Raw genomic sequence first — 20223 nt, 5'->3', positions numbered from 1 at the left:
GAGTTATAAAATAATGTGCACAAAAAGTTGCATGAGCCATTATCAGTTACAACAATCCCATAAACTGTGATGTGATTAGTTCAACAGAAAAGTGAACTTGCTGCAGTTATAACGGACTGCTGTGACTCCTGGAGATGAGTTGTCTTTGGCAATCTCATTGTGAATTTAACAGTCGCATCTACAAGAAGAACTGGCTGAAAATGACTTGGCACATTGATTTCTCTTGTGAGTGCTTTCGGTTTGGAAAACTTAATGAGGTGTCATTGCTGATTAAGAGAGTTGAAGCGTTGGGAGTCAACTGAACAGTTTCTAGATTCATTTTTGTTCAGGTTTGTTACGACCCAGTCGAGGGGAACCCTGGTGCAACAGAGACTCCCCTCTTCCTCTTCCCCTGGCTTGTTGAACTCGAGGCAAGTTTAAAACCTGAACTGAAGTCCGGAGGTGTGATCAACTGCAATTCACTGAAGCATTACCCCCACTCAGGATTATCACCAAATAAAAGAAAGGCCTCTTCAAAATCTTCAAACTTGCCAGGTCAGGTTGCTCAAAACTGAGACTCAACACTACTGAGGCAGTCAAGTCAAGCTTTATTTATGAAGCACAATTAAAAACAACCCCAGTTGAACCAAAGTGCTGCACAGTTATTAAAATACAATATAATCACACACAAATATAACAATAAATAAAAACAATAAAAGGAATAGTAAGAACTTGATTTAAAAACTAAAATTAGAATAAAAATAAATAAAAAGAGTAAAAACTAAAAAGTAAAAAAGAGTAAAAAAGCCGAGGATTCTCGCCTAGCTGGGACTGAACGCCAAGGAAAAAAGATGGGTTTTCAGCAGTGTTTTAAAGTGCTCAACAGACTGTGCAGCTCTAACCTGGAAAGGTAAGCTGTTCCACAGCTTGGGGGTCGCCACTGAGAAAGCTCTGTCCCCACGGGTAGAGAGTCTGGACCAAGGTACTGCCAGGAGCAGCTGGTTTGTTGACCTAAGTGCTCTGGAAGTCCTAGGCAGTCATCTAGTCAAAAGCACTAACAGCAACATAGCAACTATCACAAATAAAAGAGATGACCATTACACCCCATTGACATTCATATCCCAGATGAGCCCCCCAATGCATGTTACAACCCAGCCAAGGAGAACCCTGATGCAAGATGAAAGACTCCCCTCTTTCTCGAGGCAACTTTAAAACACTGAACACAGTGCATCAATAAAGTCTGGAAGTGTGGTCAACTGCAAAACACTGAAGCGTTCCTCACTCTCAGTATTACCACCAAAAATAAGAAAGGTCTCTCTTCAAACTTGCCCGGTGGTGCTGAAAACTGAGACTCAAACTACTGAGGCTGTTTCCCTTTCAAAAGTGCTTTTAAATAAACATCAACAATCATAAATAATCCAACAAAAGAGATGACCACATAACCTAAGTCATGTTCGTATCTTGGACGAGCCCCCAAATTCATCACTGGTATAACATGAAAGACAGAGACTCCCCTCTTCCTCGCTCTGTCTTGTCGAGCTTGAGGCAACTTTAAACTCAGTGCATCAATAAAGTCTGATCAAGTGTGGTCAACTGCAAAACACTGAGGCACCCCCCCCCCCCCCCCGCCTTCAGTATTACCATCAAAAATAAAAAAGGTCTCTTAAAACTTGCCCGAAAACTGAGACTCAAACTACTGAGGCAGTTACCCTTTCAAAAGTGCTTTTAAATAAACATCAACAATCATAAATAATCCAACAAAAGAGATGACCGTATCTGTTCGTATCCCCCAAATTCATCGCTGGCACAACATGAAAGACAGAGACTCCCCTCTTCCTCGCTCTGTCTTGTCGAGCTCAAGGCAACTTTCAAATCTGAACTCAGTGCCTCACCGAAGAAGGGAGATGTAGCCAACTGTAATAAACCTTGATCTCTGGGTTAGATGACCTCTGAGTCAGAACATGTTTTTTTAGCAGACTGGATAAATGCTTTCGAGCAGCAGTCTACAGGTATCAGGCTGATGTCTAGGAACAAACAGCAGCAGAACAATTAGTGGGTGGCCCTTTCTGCTCTATCTGTGCTGAAACTGATGATTAAACTAGATTATCATGTTTCACTGGAAGTGTACTGAGCTGTGTGGGATAATCTTACAGGTGATTCAGGTCTTTTTATTATTCTTACACAATTAAAAGTCATGAATGGCCATATCGCCCCCACACCTAGCCTGATTATACCTGCTGAACATCACCATGTCAGCATTGTAACTGTGAGCATGTTAGCATGACGACATTTAGCTCAAACTACCTCTGTACAGCCTGACAGAGTCTATGGCTGTGTTCGAAACCGCATACTACATACTTCTATACTACATACTTCTATACTACATACTACATACTTCCATCCTATACACTAAAGGACCAGATAGTAAGCAGACCGTTTACACTGTAGTAAACTACACGATAACCCACAATGCATTTGGTTCCTACCCGAGCTGAAATCATCAGGCTAAGGCTGATTTCATTTTAGCTCTAACTCTGTAAATATACCACTTTATCCACATTTCTAACCTTTTTAGGAAGAAAGTAAAGTAGCCCTTTAGATCCACAATGTGACGCTAATTTGTCCAAATAACACCTGTTTAAACTTTTGTTCCTGAGAAATCGGAGCCGCTCAAGTTAGCCGTAGTGAGTAACGCACTTCCTGTCATTTTCACAAAATAAAACACCCGTTGCCTTTTATTATTAAGAAAACCATAACGATAGAATTGGTGCTTTTATTTTGAAAACAGGAAGCAAACATACCCTGGCTGTAGCTAGGTGATCTGTGAAGTTTGTATTTTGGGTTTTTTTCAGAAGTTGCATTGCATCTTGGGTAATGTGAGTGTGAGTAGTAGCGTTGCATCTTGGGTAATGTGAGTGTGAGTAGTAGCGTTGCATCTTGGGTAATGTGAGTGTGAGTAGTAGCGTTGCATCTTGGGTAATGTGAGTGTGAGTAGTCAGCTCTTGATGCATACTCTGCATTTCTGGAGAATCTAGTAAACCATCCAGGAACTTCTCACATACTCTAAATCACATACTACACAGTTGAAACACACTACATACTTCAAATGACGTCAGAGTTAATACGAGTAGTAGGAAAGTATGCAGTTTCTAACAGACCCTTTGACTCATTGATGATACTTTTGATGTCTCTTTCCTTTTATTGGTGTGACTTTGACCTGTTTAAGAGTGAAGGCAAATGCTTTTTTCTGCCTCAAATGATGCAAAAACCAGGCAGGAAAGCACACATACATTCACACACAGCTCACATTTAAAGATTAATCACTTTTTTTTGTTGTTGTTCAGCATATTGACCTTTTAAAATGTAGCCTTTCATCACTAACCGGTGTTAATTAACATCTAACCCTGTAGGCGTCGTCTATTACAGGCCGCTAATGGTCCATTTAAGGTTACGGCTTCTTTTCCTGCTCACAGTCAGAATTCATTTTGTGTCCAGGTAGGATGTTGCTCTGACATTTGCAGCCATAACTTTAACCAACAATAAACAGAAAGAACAAAAAAGACAGCAGTGAGGATGTTTCTTGTACCTTATCTTGGCTGGCGTCCGAACCACACACGCTGGTTATGTTTGGGAAAACGTCCGACCACCCAGCTGACGTGCAGTTCCTGCTGATGTTTCCTGACAGAGAAGAAGAGATACATAACAAATTATCCCCCCATCACAACCTCACATCAGCATCGAAGAATATAAACAGACTTTTTTTTTTCTTTGTTTGCTGCAAACAGAAGAACAAGAACAAAATAGCAAAAGGTGAAGGTTTGTTTTGAAAGTTGACAGGACCACAAGAGAGGAGTGAAACAGTGGAAAACAAAAGACACAGAAGAAAAATAAATGGCACTTAGTTTTTACAGCAAATTTGCATAAATTAAATTATAAATATGCAGCAAAAAAGAACAAATGTATTCAACCTTTTTGACTTGGCAACATCAAACAAACAAAGATGCATGACAGCCTTTAATTTTAGGTAAACTAAGGATTGACTGACGAGGGACCTTGGACAGAAAATATAACGTGGAAAATTGGAAAAGAAAAGGTTTTTTGGCCACTCATAAACACAACACTGTCATATTATCACCTATTAAGTTGATATGTTGAACATCCAGTAGTTGAGGATGAGGATGAGAACATATGGGAATCAATCGCACACTTAAGGCCCATTTATGTTCGACGTTAAATACAGATACAGACGGAGCCTTCTGTCCGTCCTCTGCGTTCATTTCGTCCTTATTTCTGCTCGTTTCCATAAAGCTTACGGATACGGACCAAACGGAGCAGTACCACCGGAAACCGGGGGGGGGGGGGGGGGGGGGGGGGGGGGGGGGGCAGTGTTGCTGTCACTACTCGATATGCAGCTCTAGTGAGACACGAAGAAGAAATAACAATGGAGGAACTTTTTGAGGAATGTTAGAAACTTAAAACATATAATTCTTGTCTTTTATGCAAGAGGAACATTATCAATATCTCCTCCACAGTCGCCATGTTTGTTTTTGACTCTGTGCTGCCCCCTGGTGGATGTATTGGTTAACATCCATGCCAACGTAAAGGATGCATGGAAGTATGTGAGCAGTGATGGTAACATCGTTTGAAACGGACGTAGACATTTTCGTACTTCCGTTGAGCATAAATGGGCCTTTATATGACTCTTTAAACCTGCATTGACCATTTTTGGGCACTTGGGGGCAGCAGAAACAAGTGGTGAACACATCACTGTCATATTATCAGCTTTTACGTTGATATGATGAACTTGTTAGCAAACAGCTGCTCACTGATCAACATCATCATTCATTTGGAGTCGTGTTTCTGTTTACCTGCTGAATTTAAAGTCCAATATTCTTTCTCTTTTTTAAGCCTGTTTTTACTCTCTACCAACTCCTGAGGGAAATATGTGGCTCTTTAGTTGCTAAATGCTCCACTATGTTCACCAGCTAGTCTAAAGATAACTGTGTCTGTTTGCAGGTAGTGTACACAGGCTTTGTATTACACCTTTTTCACTGAAAACAATGCTATGAGAGCGCTGAGAGTGAACCAAAACAGCAACGTTAGCTAAACAATGAGCTGAAACTCGCTATAAAGCTCCGATAACCTGTTTATAGCTGAATTTTTTTTATTAATAGGCATTGTTTCAGACAGATAAACTAATAAGAAATGAGATCATGCTTTAGATATCACACGTTTTGCATGCTATACCTATCTGCCTTATGTTTCCTGTCTCATATTTCTCTGCACTTTCAAAAACTTTCAAATAAAAAGGGAAAAATTGTGGTGGAAAAAATTACATTTAAAAAAAGGAGAAAAATGAAAAAAGCTGTGTGTGAGAAATACTTGGCTTGTAACAACATCTACTGTATGAGTGGGACAAAGAGTATTTTTTCAATGACACACCTGACTGCTTCTTTTCACCTGATGATAAAGCCATTGTGAGCCAGAAACCCTGAACTTCTCTTACTGATATAAAGAAAAGAAAAAGTAACTGGGGTAGGTGAGAGAGTTGTGAGTCTTTTGAATTTCTCTACTTTTTTTGGAGTTGACAAAATCGATGTGTGTTGCTGTTTTTGACAAGCACAATCATTGAGCTGTGAGGTTTGACATGAGTCTCAGCTAAAGCATCAACATGGAGTAGTGTTGCTCAACATTTAGCTGTACGGTTAAGTGAAACTCAAAATCGCTAAGTGTGCTTCAAATTAGTTTCTCTTCCACAGGGACGTTTTCAGCGAGATTCAGAGCAGTGCACGGCAAGTTCACACACCTCGGAAACTCCCAAAATGCAATGTAAAAAGCATGGAGCATCTCTTGCTCACGGACTGGAATTAACCACACTCACTCTCCTCACCACACTATTAACAAACCCTCTTGACAGTGTCACAGCAATTTAAACACAGCATGAAGGTAAGAGACTTTTTAAATGGGTGAGAGTGATTAGGGAAAGCTACTTAAAAGGCAATGATAATACATGCTGTCCCATGACAACCTGTAATGAAATGCATTTCCACTACAGCCTAACAGCGGGGGGACGGCCGTGGCGAGTCATGTCGCTGTCGTCCTGCTTTGCTGGCAGGGCTGACCGAGGCCAAACCCGTGACAACTCAGCCTTAAACAAGCAGACGTAATTAGTTTGTCTGTGCTCTCGGAGACCAGAGAGAGAAAGCCGTCTCTCCCTGTGTTCAGCTCTCAGTACTTCTGTGGCTTCTGAATTATAATTCTTTTGTGATGTGAAGTTCAATTTCTCTCCTGTGATCATGTTCATACTTTCAGATATGTGCTTCATTTGACTGTTTACACATTGCTTTGTTAATCCTTAAATAGCCAGGAGTGTAAAATAATCTGATGTTACTAGTTATCTCATTTGCACCTAAGTAAAACCATAATCTCCATTATTTTATTGGAAATTAAATGTTTTATCATTAAGGTATAAAAATGGTCATAATGGCAAACAATTGAATGTTTTAATTGATAGAGAACCAATGCATTCTTGCTTAGCCTGGTCATCAATATCACACATACTAGTTTCTAAACTGACTATCACTTCTATCAAAGTATTCGCTTCAATACGCTTCAATTATACCAATTACATTTTTCAACTAATTTGAAAAAAGGACAAGACACACACAATTGAACAACAACCTTCAACCAGTCTGTATCTGCTGGCTGCTGCTGATAAAAACCCAAGAGTTCCTGTTTCTGCTGCTTCATATTAAAAGCATAAAAACAGGTCTACACACAACAAGATATTGAAGTAATTGGAGCTGTTTGGTCAGTGATTCAGTTGTAAATACTGCAGGGAGGAAAAGTGCAAGCAGAAATAGCCACAGCAGGATGTAAGATGAAGAGCTGTTGACAACTGGCAGTTTATGTAATTTGTGCAAACAGTTCACATCCAACAGGTAAACTATGGAAAAAGCCTCGCAGCGTGCCAGCGTGACTCGGCACAACTACACCAAAACACAAGAACCCTGTTGTGGAAAAGCAAGTTTGGTCTTTGGCTTTCAGAAACAGTGATTAGTTCGGCCTAGTTTTGTCTTATTTAACTTTTACTCACCACCTTGTCCTGTCCTCCCACATATTTTGAGAACCTTTTGTGTAAATATATATTATTAAATAGTTAAAGTTCATTGTGCATTCTTTAACTTTAGCTTTACTAGAACTGTTTGATGGTGTAGTTTGGTATAAAAACTTTATATGAGCAGCTACACCTGTCACTATGGATTGCAGGAAGAGGATCTTTGCTATAGTGCTTCTTTACCAGGAGAGATATTTAGGGTTTTGGTTGGTGCCATAGACTGTATAAAAGAAATGGACATAAGACACCTATTGGTTTGTGGACTGCTGCTCGGAAGCCAATAGTTTCGAATCTAGGCAGCGCCATCTTGAAATTTTCAGGTGCATGCTGGGAAAAATAAAAACAAGGATTCTACTTATATGGGCATGAGGCAGAGCCATGGGTGGAGCGGGGAGGTTGCTATGGTTGCGAGGGCTGGATCTCGAGGACATTGGGCAATCAACCTGTCAATCAGGACGTAGCCACGCCCTAATGCATACCCTGCTTTATCATCACATATAAAATCAGGGAGGCCAAAATGTCCCAAATGAACATCATACTGCATTGAAGAAGGCTTTAAACTAGCGATTGAGACCATAAACACATTTTGAAAACGTTTACTGAGGTTAGAAATCAAGTGAGAAGTTGGTGAATTCTCCATTGACTTGTATAGAGACGGTCGCCCCCTGGTGGCCTTTTGATAGAATGCAGCTCTACATTACTTCCTCGTTGGCCTCATTTCAGAGGACCAGAACTCCCCGTCTAGTTGGTGCATCCAATTCTCCAGACTCACCATCAACAGAAGAATCCCATTAACACCATTAGATATTGTTCCATCACTACTTCAAACTGACGACGATGCAATTTGATAACCTTCTGTCCAGGGTTAGACTGAGGATTGTGAGGATGGACACCAAATGCCAGGAGGCTATTGGTCCAGCTGAATGCCTCATTATCTGCCTCCAGTAAAATGCATTGATAGCAGTCTTCTGGTAATGTTAATAGCATAGTAGCCAGTAGCATAAACTATGATTAGCTATAATGATGAGGTGCTGTCATATGCTATAATATCATATCAGGAAATGTCAGAGAGTCTAATAAAAGACTGTGCTTGGTAATGTTAACTCATTACTCTAGTCCACATTAACACATCTTTCACTGCCGCTTATACACAGATGATCAAGTTTATTTTAAGACTTTTTAAGGATCTGTGGGGACCCTGAGTCATGGACTAAAAAACCGAAACAGTGATTTAAAAGACGTTAAAATGCTCATTAAAAGGCCCTTTCAGACACTGCGAAGCCTGTTGATAATTCTTGGTTCGATTAGTTCTAATAAACAAATAAATCTGTCAAAATGTCTTTTCAAAAAATTGTGTGAGTTTGCATGCATGTCTGCTTATGCAAAAATAAATGTCTTTATATTTATATTTGTATACAGTTGATACAGGTTGTATAAATTACCCCAAATTCCAGTTAATTCCTGTTAATTCCCATATATTACCGTAATTCCCATGGAAAGTTTCTGGACATTTACGGGATATTTATGGGATATTTGCCGCCCCTTTGCAACCCAACATTCAACACAGTCAACACACAAAATGAGCTTTTACTTCCTGGTATGAAGAACCATTGGAGAGCTACACAGAGCTGCAGGTTCAATGGTTGGCTCTCAGTAGGATTGGCAGTACAATAAAACCCCTGATACATTTTATGACACATTAAAGTAAAGTGGAATAAAACATTGCTGTGCACGGCTAAATAAAGTAAAAGCAAATTGTGCCAAATATTTCCCTATGGAAAAAAAAAAAAAAGTCTAATTATGTTTTGTTTTCTCAGCACTTTCATACAACAAAATAAAGACATTCATTATCTTCAGGGTGCCTTGGTGTTCAATTTCCTTCTTATGTTAAATGTTCATCTTACATAACAAGGACTATTTGCTTTAAAATGTAGTATCTTTAGGGAGTTTGGATCCAGACCCAGACATGGGGAACGTCAGCGTGAGCTTTGGCTCTGAACAAGCCGCTGGGTGCTTACGTAATATTTAGTCATCAATGTAAATCAGAGCGTTGAGACTGGAAATCTAAACTGCCATCTGGTCACTGTGGATGGAAAACTCAGGAAAGGAAAACACTGCACATATCCACACTGACAGGACATAACTGAGAGGGTTAGTCTTTCTGAGCTTTAGGTGATACAGGTTTATATTTATACATTTTAGCATAATCTCACCGTAATACTGTTTTAAAAAAAGAAAGAAAAGGTGCTATGAAGTCAAGTTATTTGCCCTCTGAATCACCCGTAGTTCAACCTGCTTTTTTTCCAACCAGCATTCAGCAAAGACACTGCCTCTGATTTGCTAATACTTGTTGCCCTCCTTCGTTAAGTTTACTGGCGGACTGCACATTGGGAGCACAGGGACAATTCCTGGTAGTTGTTCTGGTATGACTTTAACAGCAAGCTTCACCAGCAAAAATACAGCAAGCAAAAATGAGTTGAGCATTTATCCGGCAACCAAATGATACAAAGCAATCAAGGATATTATAGCTCCACTGGCTTCCATCTGCAGCCGTACTACTTAAGAGCACCAAGCTAAACATGTAGAGCATATCTGAACATTTGAGCTAGTGTTTGTCATTGTAGACTTATTGTTTTGTGTGTCTTGCCTTGTAACATCTGTGTGTCCTATGACTGCTGTATTCCCAATGACTTTTCAAAGGTTCGCCCAAAGCCATAGCATACCATTAAAACCCAAATAGGGAACTCCCAAATGTATTTATTTTTTGTAATTTGGATAACTTTCCTCCCCAAATAACATAGTTTACCACTGGTTAAGTTGGTTAGGTTACAACAACACAAACCACAAGGAAACCTTTTATAAACATTTAAATTTAGCATCAGTAGCTCATTAAAACTCAAGTTCAGCTTCATTTACATTAACCCTCCTGTTGTCCTCGAGTCAAGGAAGGAATGGAGGAAGAAGGAAGGAAAGGAAGGAGGACGAAAGGAAGGGAGGAAGAAGGAAGGAAGGAAGGTATGAGGGAAGGAGGGAGGGAGGAAAGAAAGGACAGAGGAAAGAAGGGAGGGAAGAAAGGAAGGAACGGAGGATGGAGGAAAGAAGGAAGGAAGGTAGGAGGGAGGGAGGGAAGGAAGGACAGAAGGAAGAAAGAAAGGAAGTAAGGAGGGAAAGAAGGACGGAAGGAAGGAAGGACAGAAGGAAGGAAGAAAGGAAGCAAGGAAGGACAGAAGGAAGGAAGAAAGGAAGTAAGGAAGAAAAGCATGCATTTCCAAATTGACTGCAGGAATAACTAACTTACCGTTTCTACTGAACACAGTCCTGAGGACGCGAGGACAGGGGAGGGTGACGGTCTCTCCAACCTTAGTCCATTCCCAGCACGTTATATTGTCCCATGCTCCTTTGCATCCCGGCTCTGTCAAAACCCAAAGGAATAAAAATAAACTGTAAGAACATTTAAGACAGTCCAGAAACATAGCTGACATAACGTATGCTCAGGTTTGTGAGAAAAGGTGCTGAAATATAAAATATGGACTTTGTAGTAACTTCTGACATCACTGCAGACTGGAGTTGGTATTGAGGACAGTCTGCATCAAAATGAATCTTATTAGTATAACTTTTTTTAACCCTTCTGTTGTCCTCGAGTCAAGGAAGGAAGGGAGGAAGAAGGAAGGAAAGGAAGGAGGACGAAAGGAAGGGAGGAAAAAGGAAGGAAAGGAGTAAGAAAGGAGGGAGGAAGGAAGGAAGGAAGGTATGAGGGAAGGAGGGAGGGAGAGAAGGAAAGAAAGAAGGACAGAGGAAAGAAGGGAGGGAGGAAAGGAAAGAAGGACAGAAGGAAGGAAGGAAAGGAGGGAGGAAGGAAGGAAGGAAGGAAGGGAGGAGGGAGGGACGGAAGGAAGGACAGAAGGAAGGAAGAAAGGAAGTAAGGAAGGAAAGAAGGACGGAAGGAAGGAAGGACAGAAGGAAGGAAGAAAGGAAGCAAGGAAGGAAAGAAGGAAAGAAGGAAAGAAGGAACAGTCAAAACAGACGGGGTCAATTTGACCCGGGAGGACGACAGGAAGGTAGGAAGGGACAAAGAACCTTTTGAGCAACTTGCTACATTTCTACTGTATTGACCAGGGTCTGAATCAGCGGTCTCCAATCCTGCTCCTGGAGAGCTTTTAAGTATCTCCTTACTCTAATACACCCGAGTCTGATAATAAACTCGTTATCAAGCCCTTGATGAGCTGTGGCTGATAAGGAGTCCATTTCAAAAGCACAAATTGTCCTAATGGGTATCATGATTGTGTAACATTAGTGTATCCTGATGTGTCTCTGGATGCAGATTTAATGGTGGAGGTTTAAACTCTTTCTTATATTAAGCTTTTGTAACATATTTTGTTGATTTTCCAATATGGTTTCTGACATATTAAACACTTGTGATAATCTTATATTATACATTTTATTTTCCTGGTCATCATTATACTAGTATTATATATCTTATATTACAGGGAGGTCGAGTTTTAGTCATATTTCTTCCACTTTTTAAACATTTATCCTGAGACGTTTGGAACCATAGACATGTAATCCTCACACAAGACACAAGACAGGACATATCAGGACATATCAGGACATATATTGTGTCTCAGTGGGAGATTTTTGGTCAAACTGTCAGGATTGTTTTAGTAAGCAGCAGATCGTACAGCATTCTTCTTAATAACTATAACTGGCTTCTTCAATCATATCATTCTGTACTGCAGCTGCCGAGATCCGTTAAAGTCTGGAGCAGCAGGCAGGATTGACCTGAGGGAAAATTAACAGACTGCTTCTGTCTGGTCTCTTTTGTCTTGTGTTGCGTTGCTGAGCAGAGAGCTCCACTAAAGTCACTTTGTAATATGTCTCAAGTGTCTATCTCTGTCTGCGTCAGACTTTAAAATGCATGCTGGGTAAATGGTGTATCTTTTGTAGTAGCTCAATAAAGATTTTTTCTTAATTGAAATAGTCTCTCTGTTATCGTCTCGCTCTTATAAACTCTCAATGCTTGTCTGATAAAACTTGTCTCATAGGAGTTGTGCTCGTATAAAAACAGCTAATAAGTTTAGCTGGAAGCGTAACGATGGCTGGATCACGTCTTCTTCTCAACATAATGAGAAAATGTTGTTAATGTATTTGGCAAGTTGTAAAAATGTTGATAGTGAATGTACAGTATAAGTGAAATGAATCTAGTTTCTTGTGTACAATTAATCTTTTTATGGTTGTATTTAGCAGGGCTATTATAGTTTTGAAATTTTCTTTAGTTTGCTTTTTTATTTCAGTTTAGTTTTAGTTAGTTCGACAAGTGATTTAGTAGTTTTAGTTTAGTTTTTATTTTAAGGAATTTAGGGTTAGGGTTAGGGTTAGGGCTGTGTGGTTTATTGTATAACTATTAGAGCCATCAGTCTTCACTGCTACGTCATAAAAAGAAATCCTCAAAAAGCCATGTCAATACATACGGGTCAAATTTGACCCAGAACAGCCTCAATGGACAAACATTTGTAGCACCTATACAAAAGTACAACAAGTCATAAAATTTCAGAGTAAAAGAAAATACATTTGGGGTGTTTTTAAAGCTGTCAAAACCGGTCAAATCTGACCCGAACAGTGTGTAAGGGTTCAATTCTGCAGCCTAAAAGAAAGGCTGCTAAGTAGATTTTTAGTAAAAACTCCTTCTTGGCATGTTTGTGAATATCTTATAAGCAGGAAATGAAACCAAATCTAAATCCCCTTTTTTCCTGGATTTGGAACAACTGAGACAAACTACAGGAAAATCTCTTTTATATATATATATATATATATATATATATATATATATATATATATATATATTTGATTTCCAACAATCACATAAAACACAATGATATAGGTCTTTCCCTGGAAGACACAGAGGAAACAATCATATTGGGTATTATCCTCTTTTTTTTTTTTAACAATTACACTGCTCACAAAGCGTTCTGAATTTGGTTTTTCCTCAACATTCATATGAGGATTTAGACACCATTAGGAAGACATAATACAAGGGGAGGAGTGGCAGTGAATGGATCCGCCAACCCTCCAGAAACAAAAACAAACAAACTGTCTCCCAGAATAGCTCCTCCAGCTCTTCAGCATGGGCCTTAATGGGTGTGAAAGCGCTGATGGCAAAGCGAACAGTCAACAAGGCTTTTTAGTGATAGATGAATGAAGACAGTGTGCTTGGTAAAAAAAAAAAAAAAAAAAAAAGAAATGTAACCCTCCTCTCCAACATCATCCCTGCTAAAGACACACAATCAGCCAGCTACTAGGGCATCAAACCGTGGAGAAAAAAAAATGCTATAAAAAGAAACCTATTAGTGTCAAGTCGAATGAAAAAAAAGAGGAGCCAGAGGAGATGAGAAGCTAAACAAACCAGCTTTTTTTTTTGCCCTGTTTCCATTTTGCCTCCTATATTTGAAATGTATTCTTTAGTGTAAAAAAAATAAAAATAAAATTGGATGAGAACTACACACACACTTCACACTTTCAAACCTCACACACTGCAGGTGGTTTAGCTGACAACTTCATTATCCAGAGCTCCTTGTACAAACTAAAAGGGCTGTTGTTTTTGTCAGGAGACACGGAGATCAAACCTGTGAATTTGAGCTGCGGTAAAAAATAATAATCAGTATCACCTCTCTCTCTCTCTCTCTCTCTGTGTCTCTCTCTCTCTCTCTCCTTTACTTCAACCAAAATGATATAAAAACAAATAAATGTCTTCTTCTTCCTCCTCCAAAAACAACAAGCACTGTCACAGCAAACACCAGCGGAGTACACACCACAACTATAACGACAAAGATAAAGGAGAATAATATCATTGGGATCACTTTCAGAGCGATTTAATGAATGATAAAAACCCTGACACGCAATAAAATCCTTCCCCTGACTGTATTATTTATTTTAATGCAGCTTTGCTCCTCTCTCACCACAGACTGACGACCCAGAGGTGATTTCTTTAGAGAGGTTTGTCGCTCTTTATTAGACAAAGATGCTGGAACCTTTGCCTCTATAATAATATTTGAAAAACAACAAAGCTAGCAGATCTGTGCTCATACTGCAGCGGTACACTTTTACACACTGTACTTCAACATCTGCTGCTGCGACTCAGTTTGGTCTGTAAATACTGAAACATCACAGCAACTAGTGTCTGAAATACCTCTCATCAACACACTGAAGCAGCACCCACCTCTGAACTCTTCTGCTTTTCCTTTTCTTTCTCCGTACAATGAACTACAGCAGTAACAGCTTGTCATTAATTAGCTGCAGACACAGCTGGAGCGCATAGCACGTGCTTGAGACCGCTGTTTACAGGACGGTGTCATTCTCAGTGAGATATAGTTATAATGATCGTAGTCAGAATCGACAGAAAGTCTTCAAACTTCAAATCTTATTAATGGAGCAATGATTTCCCAAATGACCTCTAGTGAAAAAAAAGAAGACTGACTTTTCTATAAAGAAGTTAACAATTTTTTGAATGGGAGTCTGGGGCTTTTTTTTGGAGTTGCCATCTAGTGGCCGGAGGTGGTATTGCACCCTGAATTAGATTTAAATTTTAGTTCTAATTGTTCCAATTGTGAAAAAACAAATCTGAATCTCTGACCAAACTATTAGTGGTTGAGTCACACAGTCGGTATTGTAGCTGCCAGCTTCTGACAAGGAATGTGTGAAATAAAGTTCCTGCAGGACGGTATCATTCTCAGTGAGTTATAGTTATAGTTATCGTTGTCAGAATGGACAGCCTTTAAGTCTTCAAATCTTATTAATGGAGCAATGATTTCCAAAATGACCTCTAGTGAAAAAAAGAAGACTGACTTATTATTTCTATAAAGAAGTTAACATTTTTTGAATGGGAGTATGAAGCTTTTTTTCATCTAGTGGCCGGAGGTGGTATTGCACCCTGAATTAAATTGAAATTTTAGTTCTAATTGTTCCAATTGTACAAAAACACATCTGACTCTCTGACCAAACTATTAGTGGTTGAGTCACACAGTCGGTATTGTAGCTGCCAGCTTCTGACAAGGAATGTGTGAAATAAAAAAGAAAATATTTCAGTTCCTGCATTGCGTGAGTCTGACAATATTGTAGGAGTGTGATGCTAATTGTCTGTTGATGACAAAACATTGATTGTATGACTTGACATCTAAATTTGTTTTAGAGTGTTAGATGTGACAAAAAGCTCTCAAAGATTTCTTTCTGTCATATTTTTAGACATTTAAAAATGCTTTAAAATGCTTTGAATAATAATAATAATAATGTGTCTGATATGTTTTTTTCCCACAAAGTTCAATTATCTCCCTGTTATCCGTCATAAAAATGTTCAAAATCAATGAATATGCAAATATATTCATGTTCAAGTTTCCACTTCACAATTGGCTAAAAAAAACCTTTTTACTTCTTTTCATTTCTGGACACTTTTTCACTTTTTCTATATTAATTATCTGACAGCTGGAGTTTCACAAAAGATTCACAATTTTCTTTCTTTTCTTTGGTAACTTCATAAAATATGTCATCATGGTTGTTATATTTGTTTCCTGTTTTTCTCTTACAATTTGTCCTTAATTTCCATATGTCTTCCGATCTGTTTGTTCTTTATCTTTTGTATATTTTCTTTTCATGTATTAGCTTTGCCTCATGGTTTCTTTATACATTTTCTTTCCTTCTTTCTTTCTTTCATAGTTGCTGTTTTACATTTTTTTCTTCTTTCCATAAAGTCCTCCAAATTAAAGACGAAATACACCGTTTGACCACGTGACTCCAGAATGACAGAGAAGCGTTACTTAATCTAACGCCCCTTAATTGGCAGGACAACAATTCTCTAAAAAACAATGTTATGTTTTATTCTGTGACAAGGCTGTAGTTAAGGTCTGGTTAGGTTAAGGGAAAGATCATATTTTGGGTTAAAATGATCACTTATAAAGTTTAGAGAAACATGCATTGTAGATTAAGTGACTACTTCCTTAAAATTGGGCGACCTTTGTCATCATGGCTACAATAATAACCATGGGGTAAAGATAGGGGATGATTGCAGTTACAGTTCAAACAAAAAAATCCAGACTCGTGGTTGGAAACAGGAAATTAACAGCGGTCTACTGCGTCACTCCATCGTTGCGTTATACCATCCACCTAACCCATCACCTCCAAACCTTTTCTTTCCTTCTTTGTTTTATAATGCATCTTTCCCATTACCTCCTCCTGTATTAACGCTCTCTCTCTGGCTCAGGCCAACTTTCCTCTTTCTGTGTTGCATCTGAACATCAGTAACATATAAGAAGCTAAGGGCATAGGGATAATTTGTTAATCTGCTCTCTGGTTGAAGTCACTCTCACCTTAGACTGTCTTAAAATTGGTTTCTTAGTGTATGTCTAATGTAAGATCAGAAGCTCATTCTTGTCTTGACCTCACCGTAAATGCCCTGAATTGTGAATCATCGAGAGGAAAGGCAACTGAAATTGTAGATATAAAAAAAAGAGATAAAGGCCTTGTGGAAAACTGAAAGATATGATTAGAGGAGACCAGAGGATGAGCAGAGTATAAGAAAGAAGGAGACAAGGTAGGGTGAAAATGCAGAGCTAGAGAAAGAGGAAAACTGGGTGAGAGGAGGTGAAATAGAGGACATAACAGGAGACAGACAGGGCAGAAGAGGACAGAAGAGGAAGGGAAGGGAAAGAGTGAGAGAACAGATGTCTTTCGGGTAAAAAAAAAGGCAACTACTCAGATCCGAACTCACTGGTGCATGAAGAAAACACTAAGTGATCTGTCCTTTCTCTGTGTGCTTTCACAGAAACACTCAGGGAAACATCAGAGGCACGGTTGCCGACTTTAAGCAACAACACCACCAAATGCACAGCGGCACACATCTGGAGGGAAATACTCTTTCTGTACTTTTTTGGCATCTTCATTCTCTGTTTACTAAAGCGAAGGCTGACCGAGCACAGTGCCCCTCTTTTCAGCATCGCTCTACTTTGATTTCGTGCAGTTAGTTAAACAATGGGACTACTCTTCTGTTCACTGTAGGCAAGTATCCCATTAACCTTCTCCAACCCCAGGACCTTTTCTTGTTTGAATCAAATGTTTGAATGCATGTTCTGCACTTTGTTGGAAACCATTCTCGGGTCCAGCCAATGTTCCTTTTACAGTCTTTGGGTTACTGCTCTTTATATTGCAGTTGGATTGCCTTCATATATCTGATACACTCTACAACAGGTATTCGAGTCCCATTCAAACACAAGCTGCAGGAGATAAACCAAAACCAAAAATCGAGATGTCGTATTTAGACAAGACATTAGCATTAGCATTAGCACTGATCACACAAGAAATAAAGACCAAACAATAAAACAATAAAACAGCAGTAGTTTAGTTTATTTGGATCCCCATTAGCTGTTACCCAGGCAACAGCTACTCTTCCTGGGGTCCAGTAGAAGCATTCAACCAAAAAAATCAACAAAACAATCGAATGAAATAAATATCCAAAAGTATGTATAAACAATTCAAACAATAGATAAAAATAAAAATTATAATGAACAATGCAAAACTAACTAAAAGTGACTGCCCGAGATAACGGACTGATTCCAGTAGGTGGCAGCAGAGCAGCTGCCGCATAACGCATTAGAAGAAGATAATTGACATGCAATTTATGATTTTCTAGAAAGTAGAAGAAGAAGAAGAAGTTCCAGGCAGAAAACATCACATCCCAACATGGTAATATTTTGACTACGACCCTGCGGTAGATAAAAGTAAAAGTGTGGTGATGAAGAGTGATGGGAACATTTATGGGATACAGCTAAAAGGGAAACGGCTAATGTAATGTCAGTCAGAGACACAGCAAACTTTAGCTCAGTGTCAGTATTATTTCATCCTTTTCAACTTCTATGAATCAAAGCTTTCCTCCTAATACCTGAAAAACTAAAACTAAGAATAAAGCTAAATAAAAACTAAACTAAAACTAAACAAATCCTCAAAATACAACTACTTAATCGCCTTTGAAACCAATTAAAACTAAACTGAAAATGAAAAGAGACAAATTGGAAAACTAAAATAAAGCAAAAACTAATTGGAAAACTAATAAAACTATAATAACCCTGCTCTGGACCAACCTCATATGTTGCCCCTGTGGCCTGTCTTCAGTTGGTCATATCCCTTTTTCGGAGCCACCAATCACACACAACCTGTCTAATTTGTGATAATGCCGTCTCTGTGTCTCTCTGTTGTAACATCAACTTGTATGATAGTTATCTCTAAAGTTAACTTTGGTTTCTGGTTTGAGTAAAATAAAGTGAGCTTGTTTGAGGTCCTAGCTTTAACTAGTTTCTAGATCTTGGCAGTACTTTTGTGATTTTCATACCTCCATCATTTCAGCACCACACAAAGATGATTGACTGTAGTTGAATAGTAGGTCTTATGGGTGTCTGCTGAGTGTGTTTTATTCTGACAGATAAGTTTAGAGAAGTCAGGTAAGTTTTTATGTTTAGTTTCTTTCAGTGGTTTTTCAGCTCTAGTGAGTCAGCAGGGATCTGTTTCGTAAAGAAGCACGTTTTGTTTAGCTTTTTTCATGATTTGGCACAACCTGAAGCCCTTCCCCTTTGTTCATCACCTCACTTGACTTCTTATCTGTTGGTTATTTTGTATTTTAACTTTTGGGCCGAAATCTTGTAGCTTTTCTTACTGTCAGTATACGATGAACAATAAATGTCAGCCGTACTAGATACCTCGTAATAGTCCTAAATTCACAAAAAAATATCTAATTCGTCAGATCTTTGTCGATACCCTGAACCTCCGGCAAGACTGTGCCACTTCCTGTGGTGGGAAGCCAGTGAGGGATCATGACCTTGATGATGCAGTGGTGAGTCCTCTTGTCAGCAATGAGTAGGATTTAGAGGCGATAATGCAAGTCTATTAATGTACTGTTCATGCTCCCTGAAGGAAGGAAGGAAGGAAGGAAGGAAGGAAGGAAGGAAGGAAGGAAGGAAGGGAGAGAGGGAGGGAGGAAGGAAGGAAGGAAGGAAGGAAGGAAGGAAAGAAGGAAGCAAGGAAGGAAGGAATAAAAAGGAAGAAAGGAAGAAAAGGAAGAAAGGAAGGAAGGAAAAGTCAAAAGAATATGATAAGAATATGATCAAAGAAGGAAAGGAGGGAAGGAAGGAAGGAAGAAGGAAAGAAAGGAGAGAAGAAGGAAAGAAAGGAGAGAAGGAGGAAAGGAAGGAAGAAGGGAGGAAGGAAGAAGGAAGGAAAGGAGGAAGGAATGAAGGAAGGAAAGGAGAGAGGGAGGGAAGGAGGAAGGAAGGGAGGAAGGAAGGAAGGAAAGAAAGGAAGAAAGGAAGGAAGGAAGGAAGGAACAGTCAAAAGAATATGATCAGTATGTAAAGGGTACTAATAAAGTAATGGTACTAATAAAATGGGGTATTTCCTCCATATTTTTTTCCTGTTAAGAGTTTTTCCCGACCCAAATCATGTGGTCTAAGGATAGAGGATGTTGTATTGTGGTACACATTGTAAAGTCCCCCAAGGCAGATATGTGATACTGTGTGAAATTGGGCTATATAAATAGCAAAAGTGAATGAGATTCCTATGAATTAAACAAAAAGGTAACTTGGAGTCCACTTCCAAAGCAGATCAGTGAAAATAAAAGAACTTTGAAACATGTCGGAAAGAAGACTTGCTGCTAATTGAAGCCTTTTCTGTGTTCTTTATGCTATTTAGTGCCTGTATTTATGCATATATTGAGCATATTCTCCCGATTTTGTGCATCTTCATATCAACTCTTTTACTCTGCCCCACTAAATTGGTTCATGTACTGTATGATGCAGCAAGTTTCATTATGTGATTGAGTCAGCTATGCAACTATTACGTCTGGCAGTAAGTGGATATAAATATTTAACAACAACTAATCTCTCCACACAAGAACTAGTTTGTGTCCTTCTACTCGTCATAATTTAGTAATATGAAAACCGTCACTTAGTTAACATGTTATAATTATGCTAATATAACAAGTTTGAAGTCATGAACTGATGATGAAACTGACTCTATAGAGCTGTAAATCTGACATTTGGACTCAAATTGAACTGAATCCACAAAACTGAGAGATTTAACTTGGATTTAACTGAAAT

At 38.9% G+C, this 20223-nt stretch overlaps 1 protein-coding gene across 1 annotated transcript in view; it reads right to left on the bottom strand.

Moving 5' to 3' along the window:
- The window catches only part of LOC128369741 (vasoactive intestinal polypeptide receptor 2-like), a 49576-nt gene extending 30632 nt beyond the window's left edge, over window positions 1-18944 (bottom strand). Inside the window, exons 1-3 of the mRNA XM_053330818.1 lie at window positions 18887-18944; window positions 10395-10508; window positions 3566-3657 (exon numbers count right to left, since the gene is read on the bottom strand). Of these exons, the coding sequence (XP_053186793.1) occupies window positions 3566-3657; window positions 10395-10508; window positions 18887-18944 (264 nt within the window). The remainder of the gene's footprint in view (window positions 1-3565; window positions 3658-10394; window positions 10509-18886) is intronic.
- Window positions 18945-20223: the final 1279 nt, after the last annotated feature.

Source organism: Scomber japonicus, chromosome 12, assembly GCF_027409825.1.
Source record: "Scomber japonicus isolate fScoJap1 chromosome 12, fScoJap1.pri, whole genome shotgun sequence".
NCBI classification, from domain to species: domain Eukaryota; kingdom Metazoa; phylum Chordata; class Actinopteri; order Scombriformes; family Scombridae; genus Scomber; species Scomber japonicus.
The sequence above is the reverse complement of the archived record's forward strand: the minus strand, read 5'-3'. Positions and strand labels throughout refer to the sequence as shown.